At 39.1% G+C, this 16,268-nt stretch overlaps 1 protein-coding gene across 2 annotated transcripts in view; it reads right to left on the reverse strand.

Moving 5' to 3' along the window:
• Positions 1 to 5,345: 5,345 nt before the first annotated feature.
• The window catches only part of EPAS1 (endothelial PAS domain protein 1), a 78,480-nt gene continuing 67,557 nt past the window's right edge, over positions 5,346 to 16,268 (reverse strand). For both annotated transcript variants that reach the window (XM_027682019.1, XM_027682018.1), the window contains exons 8-16: positions 15,155 to 15,302; positions 14,185 to 14,393; positions 13,673 to 13,860; positions 12,688 to 12,798; positions 10,461 to 10,948; positions 9,243 to 9,366; positions 9,036 to 9,153; positions 8,366 to 8,545; positions 5,346 to 7,682 (exon numbers count right to left, since the gene is read on the reverse strand). In XM_027682019.1, the coding sequence (XP_027537820.1) occupies positions 7,531 to 7,682; positions 8,366 to 8,545; positions 9,036 to 9,153; positions 9,243 to 9,366; positions 10,461 to 10,948; positions 12,688 to 12,798; positions 13,673 to 13,860; positions 14,185 to 14,393; positions 15,155 to 15,302 (1,718 nt within the window). In that variant the 3' untranslated portion in view covers positions 5,346 to 7,530. The remainder of the gene's footprint in view (positions 7,683 to 8,365; positions 8,546 to 9,035; positions 9,154 to 9,242; positions 9,367 to 10,460; positions 10,949 to 12,687; positions 12,799 to 13,672; positions 13,861 to 14,184; positions 14,394 to 15,154; positions 15,303 to 16,268) is intronic.

The raw sequence follows: 16,268 nt of genomic DNA on the forward strand, positions 1-16,268 counted from the left end.
ATTAAACAGAATCTCTTCTACAGAAGAGAGGTTTTGAGAGGAGAGAAGGAAGTTGATCAGATTATTCAGTGTTGGCATCTCCTTTAAGATTTCTGTGGTGATCAGAATGGCCCCAAAAGAGACCACAGTATGTACTCCAAAAACCGACAAAAGATTAAAACTGAACTTGTGTACAAACTGTGTTAGAAGGTATAAATACGTTTAAAAATAGCATCTCTGTAGTTGTGCAAGGCATGGGAAAACTCATTGTGATGTTTGCAACTGAAGTTAAAATAATGAAGAGCAACCTATTTTCCCAGTAAACTTCCATTGGTTTGATTTCTGTGAACTCCAGTGTGTTTTGGGGGCTGCAGTTAAGGATGGCCCTATCTATGTTAGCAGTAAAGCGATGGACACAATTAGTACTGCCTGCTCTTCCAGGAAAAAAGCCAATAGATGTCATGCGACGTATCTAAAAATGGGTGGTGACGACACCCATTTTATGCTTCATTTGATCCAGTGTAATACTGTTGTGGTGCTGCTGTGTGGAGGAGGGGCTGAACTAAATTAATATATATTTGTATTGATCACGAGGCTCATTATATGAGTCAGTTTTTGCAGTTTGCCACTTAGAAGTTTGTGCAACTTCTGCTACAAAACAACGCCAGAGAACTGTGTGCTTTGGTCTGGGTTTTTGGCAGCTGTGGGTTTTTTGTATTTGTACTTTCCCTTTCTATCTCAAATTTGGTGTTTATCAACATCTTGAGAAAGAGAAAGCAAGACTTTCAAGCTGCTGGGTTTGTTTGGTGTCTCCCCCCCCCACTAGAGAATATGAAATAAAATTCAGTTGCATAAACAGTTGTAACTGGAAAAATGCATTCCTGCCAATGTCTTTAGAAAGAGCTTTATTCTGGAAAATTCTGTTGAATTGCCATAGTAATGACTTTATTGTCACTCTCTCCAGTGGACATATGAGTAGATTTTAGTTTGCCTGTGGGAATGTTAACCTTTGATTTTTCCGACTGGACAGAGGAGTGATCCATGGATCACTGTTCTCTGTGGCACCCCAGGGTTCCCCAAGTTCTGGACAGCCAAACTCTGGAGTGATTGCCCGGAGTTGAAAACACTGAGGGATAAGCTGGAAATCATACCCAAGTGAGCTTGTTGATGTCAGTCAAGCACATAGCACATAGCAGAATCTGGAAGCACTGTAACAAGTGTACATGTCTCTCTGTGTCTCAGGCTTAATTCTTGTCCTGAACAAGCAACTATTTGTATGGGAAGATGGTTTGGGGGACCAAAAATATGGATTCTCTTCCCACTATTGTTAGCTCTATGGTGATAGGACTAAAAGAGCAAACCCATCCTGCTCCTCTTATGGCTGAGAAATTGTTCTGGCTTTACAGACCAGAGTTCAGCCATCTGGGGAATTGCTCAACTCTGCTCTCATTTCCAGAACTGCAGGATAAATTATATGCACATCTGAAATTTGTTGGTATTTTTCTTGACGCACAGTGTCAAGGGGCTGATGAAAGAGACTATGTTATCTGTGAGCCAGCAGAATCTTTTTCATTCATACCCCACCATTGCTTGCTTGAATAACAAATGGAAACAGGCATCTAAGAGCTGAGGAAAACATCTGACATGACTTGGGGGTGGTGTTGCAGCTCTTGAGGGGGTTGCACTAGCTTCTTATGAGTCAGAGCATTAAATCTGCTTTCATGTCAGGGCAAAGACTGTGGCTTGTGATGCCCAGCAGCTAGAGCGGGAATGGGGTTTGGACATTTTCAACATGAGCTCAATTCAATAATCAGAGAAGCTGAGTGTTTGGCCAAAAAGGGCTGAGAGTCTGCCTGATAGTTGTATCAAAGAGGCAGCCAAGGCAAACACATGACAAGAAAAAACCTATACTGGAAGTCCCCAAATTCATGCTAAAAACTGCTGCCTGCATGGAGGTGCGTGTAGAATTGGGGCAGACTGAAGCAGGCTTGTCAGGAGGGGAAGGTGAGCTGCAGAAGAGGAAGGCAGCATGAGGTAGAAATCAGAATGATGAAACCGTAGATCTAGGTAAAGACTAAGGGCTAGTGGGACAAATGGCACTGGGATTAGAGGAAAGAATAGGAATCAAGACTAAACAATAAAGATTGCTTGCTGCAGCCAAGAAACATGTTCAGCTGTTGAGAGACTAGAGGACATTCAACATTTGATGGATGAACAAGCCGTCAAGATGCTGCTCCTGTGTTGGTGCGGTTTATCGTGGAACTTTGGTCCTTCTAGAACTACGCACTGGAGGATGACATCAATATGCCTGGAGGAGACAGTGTTTGGGGTAGTTCTCTTCTGCCATAAAAGACTTCCCTGTTGTTTTGCCTTTGCCAGTGCTGTGGGGAGACAGAGCTTCAGTCACCAGAGCCAGTGGCAGTCTTTCAAAGATCAACAGCTAGACTCTAAGTCATTAGCTTAAAAAATATATAATATTAAAAGTATGCCTAGTGGGGGGAAGTCTTTCTGATGCTGGTGCCTTTGAGTATCTAGCTTGCCAGCTTTGTCTGTAGTTCCAAGAGGTAAACACAGACTTTTCAAGTGAGGAGTTTGGGGGACAGTTTATTTTTTTTCTTTTTTAATGAAGCTAAAGTGGTTTGGGTTTTTTGAGACACAACCCAAGTGTGTTTAAGATGCAGCAATTTCCACAGCAGATGGTGGACAAGAGGTGACGCAGCAGCTGCTGCCTCCAGCTGCCTTTTACTGTCCAGTGTCAAAGGCCGGTGCTGGTTGTCTTGCAGGTAGTCTTTGCAAGCCAAGCTCACGTATGTGCTGCTGATCCCTAATGAGACATCTTAGCCACATTACTAACTGGGACGTGTGACTGAAGAGAATTAAGTAACTCCTTGGTTACAGTAATTTAGGCCTTCTTCAAGGAAAATGTTCCATGCGAGACCTGCGACACAGCACAAGCTGCCAAAACTGCAGGCTGATCAGACCAAAAAAAAAATGTCCAAGTAGCTAAGGTTTTTCTCACTTTTTTTTTTTTATTTTTATTTGAAGGCATTTTTAATATGAACGCCCAAAACTGGGATATGTGCAGATTATTGGAGCCTTCTGATGGTGCTTTTGTTGCATCAGTTAACTAAAGAAAGCATCAGTGATCTGAGCCTGGAATCCACTCCTGAATCCTCTGCAGCCAAGGGTGGGCTCAGACGCAGCTGTTGGCTTGTACTAAGGGAGCAGGACAGGGATGCGTGATAGACCTTGTTGTCCTAAGAAAATATTGTTAAGGACCTGCTTTAATCTTAGAAGTTATTGCTTCCTTTCTTGAAAAGTCTATAATTAGGAGTTGGAGGGGGAAAGAAAAAAAAATGCTGTTTTATTAGATGTAGATGAATATTTCCAGTTCTCCACTGTAGCTCTTCAAAAGAAATAATATAAATGTGTATGTGTGTGTGTGTGTGTGTGGCCTGTCTGTGAATAGCTTAGGGAGAAGTAACAGATGAAACCTTCACCATCTAGTACCAGAGCAGTTGTTAGTTTTCCTGGGCTTTGCCTACTGCTGCGAGTGTGATGAATCACCTGGTGTCCACAGATCTCAATATGGTTTAGGACTTTGTGTCTTGACTGAAAAGACAGTTATCCAAGTTCTCTGGCCTTTTTTGTATTTTTTATTAGTAATCACATATTGAGAATTTCCTATTGTATTTTGTTATATTTGTTCAATAAACATCATGGATCTGAGTGAAATCTATGTTCTAAAAAAAAATGTTTGCTTGATCATTTTAAGATGATGATAGAATTGATAATCAGCCAGAGATGGAGACCAGCCCAAGACATGACAGCTTGGCGGAACAGGCTGATTTTTCAGCAGAATGTAATGAGTGCTGAACAACATCACTGGGAGCAGTGCTATGCTGTTAGAGATACAAGATCTGACGTCAAGAAGTGGAGCTTCTAGGATATGAAAGATGACGTACGGCTGAATTTTAAGCACTTCTGCTGGCCTACTGGGAAGGAAAAAAAAATCTAAAAGCTGTAATAAATCCCTGTTCAGCAGAACAAAACTGAAATATTAATACATAGTTTCCATTGTGTTTATGGCCAGGGTTGGGTTCTTTGGGGTATGTAAATTGTAATGTCAGAGCTTAGCTGTCTGGGATGTTCATATATGTAAGGGAAAAAAAAATCACTAAAACTCACTAACATGAGAAATGTTTAACTACTATGTTCCTTCAGCATCTTTGAACATGGAAATGGTAAATTCCAGAACTTCTCCAGATTGAGAGTGCTAAAAATCAGCTATGTTTGGACACCCAAATAATAATACCTGACAACACTATTTTATATTAGCAGTTAGTGACTGCAAATAAATGGATCTGATAGATTCATCTCTATTTAAGAGATTGTTTGTTGTGGTGTTGTTTTTTTTTTTTTTAATCCTCAGTTGGATTATGATCTGACATGCTGAGTTAGTCTTTGTCCAAGTGCCCCGAGATCCAGGGGATACTTAAAATGGGAAGGCTGCAGTCACACCACCAGTCCCTCTTCACTGCTGGATGTTGTATGGTTACTGCTAATTACAACAGATTTAGAAGCAACGATTTACTTTCTACTCTTGCTGAGTGTCCAGTCTAGAAAAGGACTTGATGATAGCCCACTTCCGCAGGTTCTTAGAAGATTTGCTGCTATTTGGGAAGCTCACAGGTGCCTGTATGGGCACTGCATCTTTCAAAGGCAGTTATCAGAAGGGTTAAGCAATATCAGCTTCCACACAGCTCACCCAGTCTGAAGTTTAAGTGCATGTTTGGAAATTAATTTCTCAATGTGTCTGTCCTCCTTCAGTGGGATCAGTGTAATTACACAGGCAAAACTGGCATTTCCTACATGGAAAAGGAGTGATCTGTTTAACCGCAGCACTGGGATAAAGGACTATGTGGGTAAAGCAGAGGCTTGGAAGGCTTTGCTGAGGAAAGCAAATTCATGGGCTTGTCAGGACTGCTAGAATATGATGGCTTCTGTTACTCCACCAAAACTGAAGTGGGGAACTGGGGCAATTCTGCCTCTAAACTGTCATTTGGTTGGCTTACTTGTTTTTTAAGGGTAGCACTACAACAGGCACCCTCAGCTCCTCAAACAGAAACACACAGTTTTTAAATGGAAGCAGCAGTCTGAACCACAGGTCATGTTTCAGAAGGGCAGTGGTCTGAGGGCATTAATTCTTCATTTGAGGAAAGATGGGTAAACGCTACAAAGCAGTTGACAGTATGGACCTTTAGCAGGCTACTTCCCAGCTCTCAAATATGGGTAACATTTGATTGTTCTTTCATTCTTCAAAGATCAATGCAAACCTTTATTTTCTATAAATAATTTAATAAATACTTTTGTTTTACAATGATACAACAAATAACAAATTCATAGCAAATGAGTCACAAAGAATTTAGGATCAGTATACTTTAATAAGGTATCAGTGTCAAAATACATTTCCTTATCAAGTTAAAGTTCCCATACAGTTACAATATTGTCAATAAGAATTCAGCAATATAGATTATGAAATAATTATGATAAAAAGTATGATTAATATTAAGACATGGAATATTTTTTTCAGAGTGTTTTAGTAAACTGTTAGGGTATAACATTTTTAATGCTGAAACTACACAAATAAGAAACAGAAGAGCAGTATTCAAGTGTCTTTAATCCTTGAAGACTTAAGTCGGTGCCACTGCAAATTTGTCAAATCTGGCTTGCCGATTTTCATCAGATGTTGAAGTTTACAATATGTTTTTTCCACACAGTAATAACTTCACTTTAAGAGTAGACTGTTTTTGGTAATAAACTCTTGAAAGATTGCCTATAATAGGGACTATATTTTTTTTACATTATGTACCAATAACAAAAGGTCTTCAGCTTTTCTAAGTGTGTGTGGTTAAGACTCGCTTAACACAGCAAACTCTGAAGTGCTCTATGAACCCAAGGCTCTCTCTCTCTGCAAGTGTCAGTGCATGATATAAAGCAATTTTATACACCAAGCTTCAGCAGAATCAGAAATCTCAAAAAATATATTTTTGTTCTAAGTTTCTGGGCCAGATTTTTAGTTATAGTACATTGCCACTGTTCATTTTCTTCAATTAAGCTACAGTGATTCATACCAGTGGAGGAAAGAAGATGATATATACCAACACAGATCTAGGTCTATGTATTTTAAAGTCAGAACTGCTCACCTGCCTTTTACTGTAATTTGCCGGTTAGATATGTTGTAATTTCAATTTTCAAACCCCTTTGTCTTTGAAAACATTCAAAGCCTTATTTTTCAAATATGTGCATGACAATTAATGATAGTTGGAAAGGAGCTCTGAAAATGTCTGGCTGCCTTTTAATGACTTTTTAGCTACTGATTAATCTAAGGCAAGTAAAAATAAGAGACCTCGCTGCTGGCCATTCATCTCACTACAAAATCCTTAATTCTTCTTGTCTACTTATAACTGAGTTAGCCTAATACACTGGGAAATACTACTTTTAGTTTTAATGATTTGATATTGCAATTATATTGCTAGCTAGCTTATAAAGTGAAAAAGGGTAACATTAATCAGAGGTGTTAGTACTGGCCGCTGCTCCGATTCCTGAAATATCAGCAACATCATAACAAATACTACTAGTTTCTAGCAGAAACAGCTCTTAAAGTTGTTGTATCATAGATATAGCAAAAGTACCAAGAGATGATTAACAACTGACCCAGAGAGAAATAATAATTAAACAAAAAATCTGTTTTGTGTAAAAAATAAAGGCAAAAACAGAGAACAAAACCAGAAACTTCAACACAAATGAAAACACAGGTCTAAATCCTCCACTGGGGCAAAGCTGTAGGACTCCCTTGGCTATAGAGCTAAGCCAGGTTAAGGCAGCTGAGAATGTGGTTTGCTTCTGAGGAAAAAAAGCTTACAACGTGCAACTTTCACAGATACCCACAAACATTGCATTTCACCATTCACATTTCTTCCAACAAAGTGTATAAAAATGAAGGGAAGGGGTGGGAAGCAGAAGGCTGGGATTTTTCCTTAGTATGCTTTTTCAAAAGTTATTAAAGTTACAATAAAATAAATGCTGGAAAACAAAAAGACTCAAAGGATTTTAATTTGGCAGATCAACAAAAAACTGTGGTTGGAGATCAAATTTGTTTCATTCATCTTTGGCAATAAAAGTAAATCTTTGCAGTACTGCAGCCAAAGTATCACATGATGAAGCATTTATACCACAGCTTTTTATTAGCATGAAATTTGAAAAAAAATTTCAGAATATAAATTACAGGTAATGAGATAAGGGGAGGGTAATCAAATTCTCTAAACACAACTTTAATTGCAATAGAGAAAATACAGTAGATGTATTTCTTTAATATGAATAATAAAGTGAGTAACTTCAAAAGGCCACTATTTGGTAATGTGGACAGATTCAATATCTAAGTAAAATCCTGTAAAAGTGTATTGGTATTAGAAATTGTCTACTTGCAAAAATATATTTAAAAACTGAAGCTGTTTTGAACAGTATAGGCCACAGAATATTGCAGGCCGCTCAGGTTGCCTGGTCCAGTGCTCTGAGCAGTTCACTGCCCTGCAGAAGCGTAGAGCTACCCAAAACAGGGACATTCACCTCACAGTCATATCTTGTCAACTCAGGCAGCAAGTAGGGTTCAAAGGAGGGCCCCAGCAGACGACTGGTCATACCTGGAACAGATCAGTGAAGTAAGTCATGGTGCTGAGACCAGAAAGAGCACTTGTTCCTTCCTCCCCTTCTGTTTATATCAGTAATGATTTTATTTTGGTCAATTTTATGTCAATATGTCAGAGTAAACCTATGCACCATTCTGACTTAAACTGCTGTGTGTCACATCTCTACCCCCAAATTTAGATTGTTCCAAGAAAAATTATATTAGTGTACATGAGGAAAGCTGTAGAAAACAACACTGTTTCTAAATTGACATCCACTCACTTTATGTATTAAAAGGAATGTATACACGTCCCCTTTAATTACTTATTTCAACTTTTAGAAGGCACATGTTAAGATTCTAACCTATAAACCTTCCATGTTAATGCTGTAGTGAAGTTGTTTAGTATGATGTAAACAATTCCATCACAAGACAAGAGTATGGATGGAGGATGACAGGACCTCCAAGGTATTAAGTTTAATTGAAAGGAAGGGTGAAAATACTTTTCCTTATGTATTACAAATGTTAACATTAAAGTATCACTCTAAACCACAGAACTAATTTTTCATGTTATGAAGCAGTACATATTTGGATCTTAGTTTATCATCCTCCTCTATATTTTTTAATATGTTTTCTTTTCATGGAATCAGTATTGGAACTAAATACCAACACTTTCCAATTTCTGTATTTGACAGCTCTTACCTGATGCTTTATGAGCTGGCTGGACACTGTAGTCCGGACAATGGGAACTGTAAAACAGAGGGGGATATGCTCCTGCTTTCAGATTCTCACCCGGACTGCCACAGGTGGGTTGATGCCGCTGCTGCAGTTGCAGTTGATTCATTGGTTGGCTCAGACCTCTTGAGTTACAGACAAATTCATCTGGTATTTAAATAATAGTAAAAAAATTAAATGAAGCCATTGTAATAATTACAGTAGACAATACTAATCCAAAGCAAAATGATCTTCAGAGTGATGGTGTCACAGCGTAAGCAAATCTGCATCTTGTCAAAAAGGAAGTCCAGAAAGAGCACTAGCTCTAGCAGTAGTATTGCACACAAGATATGCATGTGTAAGGAAACACAACGTTGTAGAAAAACAGTATCAGCAGGAGGTAAACCCAGCTCCATTACGCTGATTTCCATTATCTCCAAAGCAAGAGTGTGAACATACATGAAACCAACTACCTGGTATTTATCAAACGTACCTTAAATTGTTCAGCTCTTAGTGATACAACCTGATCTTTAATTTTAGTTTACTGTAATATTTACAGAGCTTATTTACATTTCCTTTTGAAAGAGCTTTTGTATCTATTCAACCTGTCTTAAAATTGTGCTTCAATACATAATGTTGCAAAACCACTTTGTCTTACCAGTAAGAACACTTGTGCTGAGAGATTTCTTTTCTGTAACCAAGGAACAGTTTTCCCCTTTGAGAAATTTCATTCTCTTCCACATTAGGTGAGATGGGTTAATGACAGATGGATCTCCCTAGAATGTGAAGGAAAGCAAACCAAACAATTACACTGATAACCATGGGGAGTCCTAAGTTGTGAAGGGGGTGCATTTCTTATGATTACCCCACTCAGCTGTTGCAATGCTTGTTCTTCATAATCCAGTTGTCGTTTCAGTTTCAAACTGTTAGACAGAGCAATTCTTGCTGGGTTTATATCTATACCTCGTTGTACAAAAGCATCCAGGGGCCTGTGGAGAGGAGATATCCATGAGTGCACAGGGAAGCAAATCTCAATCATCTGGTTCATTTATACAGATTCTTCTTTCATTTAAAGACATTTAAGGTGTGTCTGAGACTTGCCAGTAGACAGATCTCAAACGTAAAATGTTTTTTATTTCCTTTTATTAGTCACCCCACAATCTTTGGAGACTTTCGACGCTTCGGATCAAAGACTAATGAAAGTTTAGGATAAACAGCCTCTAGGGATCTCCAAGCAGACACAGAAATGCTGTGGAAAAGAAAGTCATGTGATTTTTAAGAAAAGGATTTGAGACCCATGTCTGTCCCCTTGCTTTGCATACTAAGTATGAACACACAAGTTGCTAACTAGGGACAAACCCTCTCTTTCCAGATGCATATTCAGACACTGGTATTTCTGCCCACAAGAAATCCCAAAAAGCAAACTGCACAGCTTCAGATTTTAAAATGACCATTACTATTTTATGTACTTTCTGAACATTTCAGTGTGACCAACACTGAAGACCCAAGAGCTACAGAGAAATGTTTAGCTATGAAAGGCAACTTCTAGGACTGTAGCCTCTGATCTACATCTCAGCACATACTGTTTACATGTGTAATAAAGCAAACAAGGTGATGAAGCGTTGTAGAAAAAGAGCCTGTAATTTTAAATCTTAGCTGTAGTATTTACATATGTCAACAATAATGTGCTCTCATCCCTCCCTCTTCCCCATTTTTTGTTGTGAAGAAAATATATGCAAGGTGAGAAAATATGCACAGGTCCCTGCTTATTGCTGCACCAGTAAGTCTTTTGAGTATGTCAAGTGTGCTTTGCAAAATTAATAGTGTAATTTTAAACTGATCAGCAGGAAATCCATTCACATATCCTTACAGGCAATGAAAAATTTGCCCACTTCAGCTTCTACCAGACTCACTGCCACTAGGAGAGCACCACATTAATTTCCCCAGAGATATAGTCTGATGCCTATCACAACAAAATTGTTCCAGCTGAATTGAGAAAAAGAGTTTTTCAAGATTACAACCCTTTTCATCGCCCAAAATATTTTCTGAGTAAAATACATAGTTATACTACAAAAGCACTTACCTTTTTTTATATATGGGCACCCTTGGAGAGTGTAGTGGTGGCCCTGAGGGGGAATTTGATAGGGGTCCTGAGTATTTATCCATGAGTCTCCATTTAGCAGGAACATATTCTAATGGGGGATCAGGCGGCCACTGGGTGTTCGGTCTTCCTCCCATCGAAGACAGAGGAGTGCTGGCTTGGTCATGATATGGTGGCAGTGATGACCTACTCATATTGTTGAAGAACACCGATGACAGGGACCCATGACCACCAGGGTTAATTTTTTCATTTGATATCTGTGGGCAATATTTCTCTGGGAGGAACTGATTCTGTGAAGTAGGTGCAACGGGTTGGAAGATGGTACTCATGCTACTTAAACTCTGCTGGGTATTTTGTGCACTTTCAGAGAGAGGACGTTCCTCTTGGCAGATTGGACTGAGCTGGAAATCTTCTCCATCCATAGGAATGTAAGGAGCCAAGGTTTCAAGGTCCAGTTCATTGAAGTCAGTCTGTGCAAAGATAAAGTAAGTTCATAAAGAAACTCTAAGTTAACAATAGTTGTGGCACTTAGTGTGATATGAAATACTAATAGATGTTAAGCTGAAAAATCACCATATGCAAAATTTACCTACATGAAACTGGCCAACTCCTGTTTAAAGATGTCTTATTTCTATGCTAGTGTACATGTTCGTCATATCATCTTCAGCAAAATTAAGACAACAAACTGAAGGAAAAAACCCTCCCAGAGGAGCAGTATTTAGTAAAGCAGCTTGCATACAGCCTGCAACATCAGTGTGATCTGAAGTAGATCACACTAAGCTTTGAATAACTTGTCTGCCAAGACTCTACAACATGTGGCATGTAGTTCAACCTCAGGCTTTTTTATGCTACAATAGAAAACACAGCTTTCTCATAATCCAGCCACATGAAAAAAGGTGTCTAAAAATGCAAAAGTGGAAAAAATTTAGCTGGAAGGACACTATCACACTTAAATCTGTATTCTTTTTTCTTTTGGAGGACTACTCATACCCAGATCCATTTCTCTTGGCATTTGACCAAAGTTGAACAGAGAGGATAATCAATGTTGGCCCACCAGTCAGCTCATAAGACCCCTGTGGCACTTTTCTAACACTCATTTTCCCCACCAAAGCTGCTGATGTGGTCGGACACACCTGAGCAAACAGATGCTGAATCTGACAATACTGAAGTTTGCACATGTCAAGTCTTGCACTGAGTTTGATCCTGATCCACACTTGCCTCCTATCTGTCCACTCTTTCTCTTCTTTAATTTCTGTTTCTATGTCCAGACTTAGATGAAATTTCTTCAGAACATGAACTACAGCCTATTTAAGTCTGCAAATTGTGTTGGCAAATCGAAGCAACAACCCCATTTGGGCTCTAGTCACCTCGAACCTTCTGTAGGATTAATAGATGGAGACAAGTGCAAGGTCTGTGCTACCAGTTAGTAGTGCCTGTTCCTTTCTCTTGACTATAAAGAAGCATAAGCTCTTAACAAAGGCATTTCAATTAAAGTTACATAAGCTGAATCAGGCCCACACCTTTTATTCACTATCTCACTTGATGTAATGTTATAATAGTGGATTTATTTATTTATAGAGAGAATTTCTACACTTACACCCTGATTAGGATGCAGGAGATAGAAACCATGTTATTTTATGTGCAAGTAATTGTCAAATCTCTCCGAAAACCTCCAAGATGTAAAACAGGAATATATCTCAAATTAGTTTCTGTTTTGTAGTTAAAGGAGATGTGTGCTATAAGGGGCATTCCTCTCTCATTTAGTTGTTTTGCAAGAATTAGTTTATTTATTTTTTGTTCTAGAAAAGATGTTTGCTCATTAGTCATTAGTCAGGACTAAAAAAAAAATTGCTGCTTCTTATGTCACACATCCAATCTACAGACTAAAAAAAAAAAATTGCTGCTTCTTATGTCACACATCCAATCTACAGAAGCCTCCAAATTCTGAAAGCTCTCTGGTGCTCCTGTCTTCTTACCAGTGCCACCAGTGACACTCCAAACCTAGTGCTTCAGAGAGTTAGGGACAGAAATTGACACTCCAGTTTTTGAAAGTGCATTGTTTTGTTAGTGTTGTGCAAGAAAGATTTGGTGTGTATGTATAAATGCAGTTTGCATATTGTATCACAATATCTGCACATACAATATGCACCTGTACTGTCTGCTAGCAGGGGACTGATTTTTGTGGCTTTTGGAAGAGATAGTTCCTTACCTGGGAGGTGCACTGACTTTTTGATTCCGTGTCCATGGCAAACAGTTTTTCAATCACCTCAATCTTAAGATCTTCATCCACGGAACTGTAATAATCTTCTGGGCTGCTGGGCTGCACGAAAATAACAATTTGTTTTAAGCAGCAAGACAACCACGGTATTGGTTTAGCATCACGTCATTTATACCACACTATTCAGTAACAGATCTTTCCTATCAAAAGCAAATGGCTGAATATGCGTTTAGCATCCTCAAAACCCCAAACTGTCCACTTCTATCATATGCTTTTCTCCAACACAAGATTGTCAGTACAAAACAGAGGCGCCAAATACAGGAACCTAGTTGTCATCTTAGTTTAAATGTTTTTTGGCATCTCGGACCAGGAACAAGAAATGTACAATATTAAATATTTTTGTCAAGGAGAGAGATGCTCAGCAGTATCTCCATGCTTTTCTTAAGATTGGACACCCTCTTGTAAAGGCCATCTAAGAGTGGCTCCAGCTCTTGGGGGCAGTGCCATGAAATAATTCATTCTTTCAGTGGGGAACTCCATGGAGCTGCTTTCAAAAGCCTGGGTTGGGTAAGCTCCCTAAAGATCACACTTTCTAGTTAACGAACAGAAAGAGGATGGTGTGGAGCAATGTTCCTCATGACCACACAATTTTACATTGGCTTCTTATTTAAGGTTAACTTCCTGAGAGGTTGTAGCATATTCTTCTATTAGTTGTTTTATAGGTAGCAGTAATTACTGAGGGACAGTTGGGAGACAATGAGGACTGCAATGTAAAGGCAGGATATAATTCCTGTTTGATTGTTTTGTCATTGATCCTTAAGGTATATGCAGTACAGGAAGGATACAGATACATTGGGCCTTGTTAATAAGCAATGAGACAGGACTGCTAACATGAAAATGTTGTCTGCGTATACAGATGGGACTTGCATACAAAACATAACATGCTTTCTTTTTTTTTTTTAAAAGCTCTTCTTACCGTGGAACAGCTACTGTTGCTGCTTGCACTAGGAGTACTGCTGCCAGGTGCAATCTGAGGCATTGTAAAGGACGGTATCGTCAGTGTTTCACCTTGAGCAGGGTGGCTTTTCACTTCCACTGGCCATGCTTTGTTTGGTGTCAAAACAGCATTGGTGAAGGCAGGGGCTTCCTCAAACTTCTGTGTCCCTGGATGGAGTTTTAATAATATTAATGAATGCTTTTAGCTTGTGCAGTGTTATGATATAACTGCAGCTATTCATTAAAAGTAAACACTGCTCCTAGTTGCCATGACAATAACTTGGCATAGACTTAATGCACGTCGTTTAGTCAGCAAGAAAGCCTGATTCTGCTCTCATTCACAGAAATTTTCCACTGGTGTGAGCACGTGGGCTCTTTTAGCCATTACTCCCAATTTGTACAAACAGCAAACAGACCTTGTCTATTAAGTTTCTAAATGTAGGTTCACACGTGGTTCTTTGTTGTACGAAAATAATTTATACAAATACTAACCAAAATCCAGGGAAATAATGGCATCGCCAGGTGTTGGTGCCAGCTGAGCAAGTTCCTCTGGTTCTTCTTTTAACTTAGTAAACAAGAAGTCACTCTTCTCTGTTCCAGGGATGCCGCTGTCGTAGGCAGTGCTCATCGTCAGCAGGTGAGGCTTGAAGAGCGATTCTGTTTGGTCCATGGAGAACACAACATCGTTCTTCTCAATTTCACTAACAAGAAAATAGGTTTTAGGCACTTTGTACTCTACAAATAAAAGATACGGGTACCGTAGGCAGTACAGACTCTCTAAAGCTGGGGCTCTACAAGCCATTTTGGCCTCTCAGATGTATGCCAGGCTCTCGACAGGCGAGGCACGGTTCCAGCGTTGCCGAGCACTGCCATCTCAGATGACGCAGAGAGTGTGGTCAGGACTTCTGTGGGAATACTCAGGGCTTTGTTGCTCTGCTTTTTAAAGGGATGTAGTCGAGGCTATAATGACCCAGACTATCACTCAAATAAGTATTTCCTATTTTGGCCACAACTGGGACCAAAAAAACTTGAGTTTTGCCAAATGAAGGCAAAATTCTTGATTGGTCCTGATTTTTGGGGTAGTAAACAGCATCTCTTAGCAACATACGATACAACTGCTACTTAATTTTATCTCTTGATCACAGCATTAGAAAAACAAAACAATCTAGCAGTTGTGTTACACAATAAAATCTTCAGTGCAGACTTTATACTCCTTTGTATGAGCACAGCAGCCACTCTGCAGAAGAGAAAGACTGTGGTGTATTTCAACAGTGTGTATGGGAACAGGCATGCCACATTTTTCATCGATGTCTAACATCAGTAAACAAGACTGAACAAACAGGACTAAACTGATTCAGAATAACAACACTGAATAAATAGACCCTTCAAAAGTTCCTCCAAATATTGCATTTCTTCCAGCACATGAATCCACATGTGTCTTTTTCTGTCCTGTACAACTTACCTCAGCACATAGTTGACGCAGACGATGCACTGGGGCTGTAGGTTCCGCGTGTTGTAAATCACGGTTCCTTGTGTCTCCAGCCATACGTATCCACCGTGCTTGGCAAGCATACGGTACTGGCCTGTCACTACTTGACCTTTTGTACATACTGAGAAAAGGGGGCAGAGATATAAATAATGCAGCAGGACAGGAACACACAACATGTAACGTTTGTTTTAAATAAACCCACTTCTGTGTTTTTGTTATGCAGAACTGCACTGAGACATTTGTAACCAAGGCTGCTTAACTTTGGGAAAACTCAGCCATTTTAAATATAAAAGAGGACGTTCATTTGAGGTTTCCACTGAAGATTGAAAATTTGAGTTCTGGCGTTTGGCTTCTTGAGATGGTCTGAGTCTTCAGATCAGAACATGGGATTTTAAAAATTTAATATAATATCCCAATTTCCCCCAAAATAATGCCTGCTAACAATGTTTCTTGAGAGTCCCTGTTCTAGAAATGCCTTGGTTTGGGCTCCCAACTTTGTCTGTAGAAAAGTGAATTTATTTAGGATAAACTATTTATAGTTTCCTTATTTAGGTGTTTGAGAAATACAAGAGTCAGATGATTTAAAAGCTGTATTCACTAAAAAAAAAAAAGAAGGCAAAACCCCTCCAAAAATAAAAAATCTCATGGTTTCTCTTTATATTCCTTAGAGTTTGAAGCTGGAGATATCAAATCCACAAATAAAATTAGGGTGTCATTAGCACAGCATTGGTCTTAAGAGGCTCAAGTAGCAATATCAGTCATAAAAAAGTATCAAAACTGAGAATACTAAATGGGACTGTTTTGTCTAGAAAAAAACCATCAAACTACTGTATTTCTTCTTCTGCTTGAACTGTGCTGTTCCTCTGCAATAGCCTGGAATTAGTAGCCTGGAAGGAACCAAGACCCATGTGACCAAATCAAATAATGTTCATATAACTCAACATGTTTTTTGATGATAGTACAACTCAGGTTTAAAGCTTTGTTTAAAGGTTTGAAGGGTAAAATCTGCAGTCCTGCTGCCCTCGCCTCCCAATATTTTGCAGTACTTGCAGAGAATGAGTTTTCAGCATGGAGCTTTGGACTTCTG

Source organism: Neopelma chrysocephalum, unplaced genomic scaffold (assembly GCF_003984885.1).
Source record: "Neopelma chrysocephalum unplaced genomic scaffold, ASM398488v2 Primary Assembly neopelma1_61b, whole genome shotgun sequence".
In the NCBI taxonomy this organism is placed as follows: domain Eukaryota; kingdom Metazoa; phylum Chordata; class Aves; order Passeriformes; family Pipridae; genus Neopelma; species Neopelma chrysocephalum.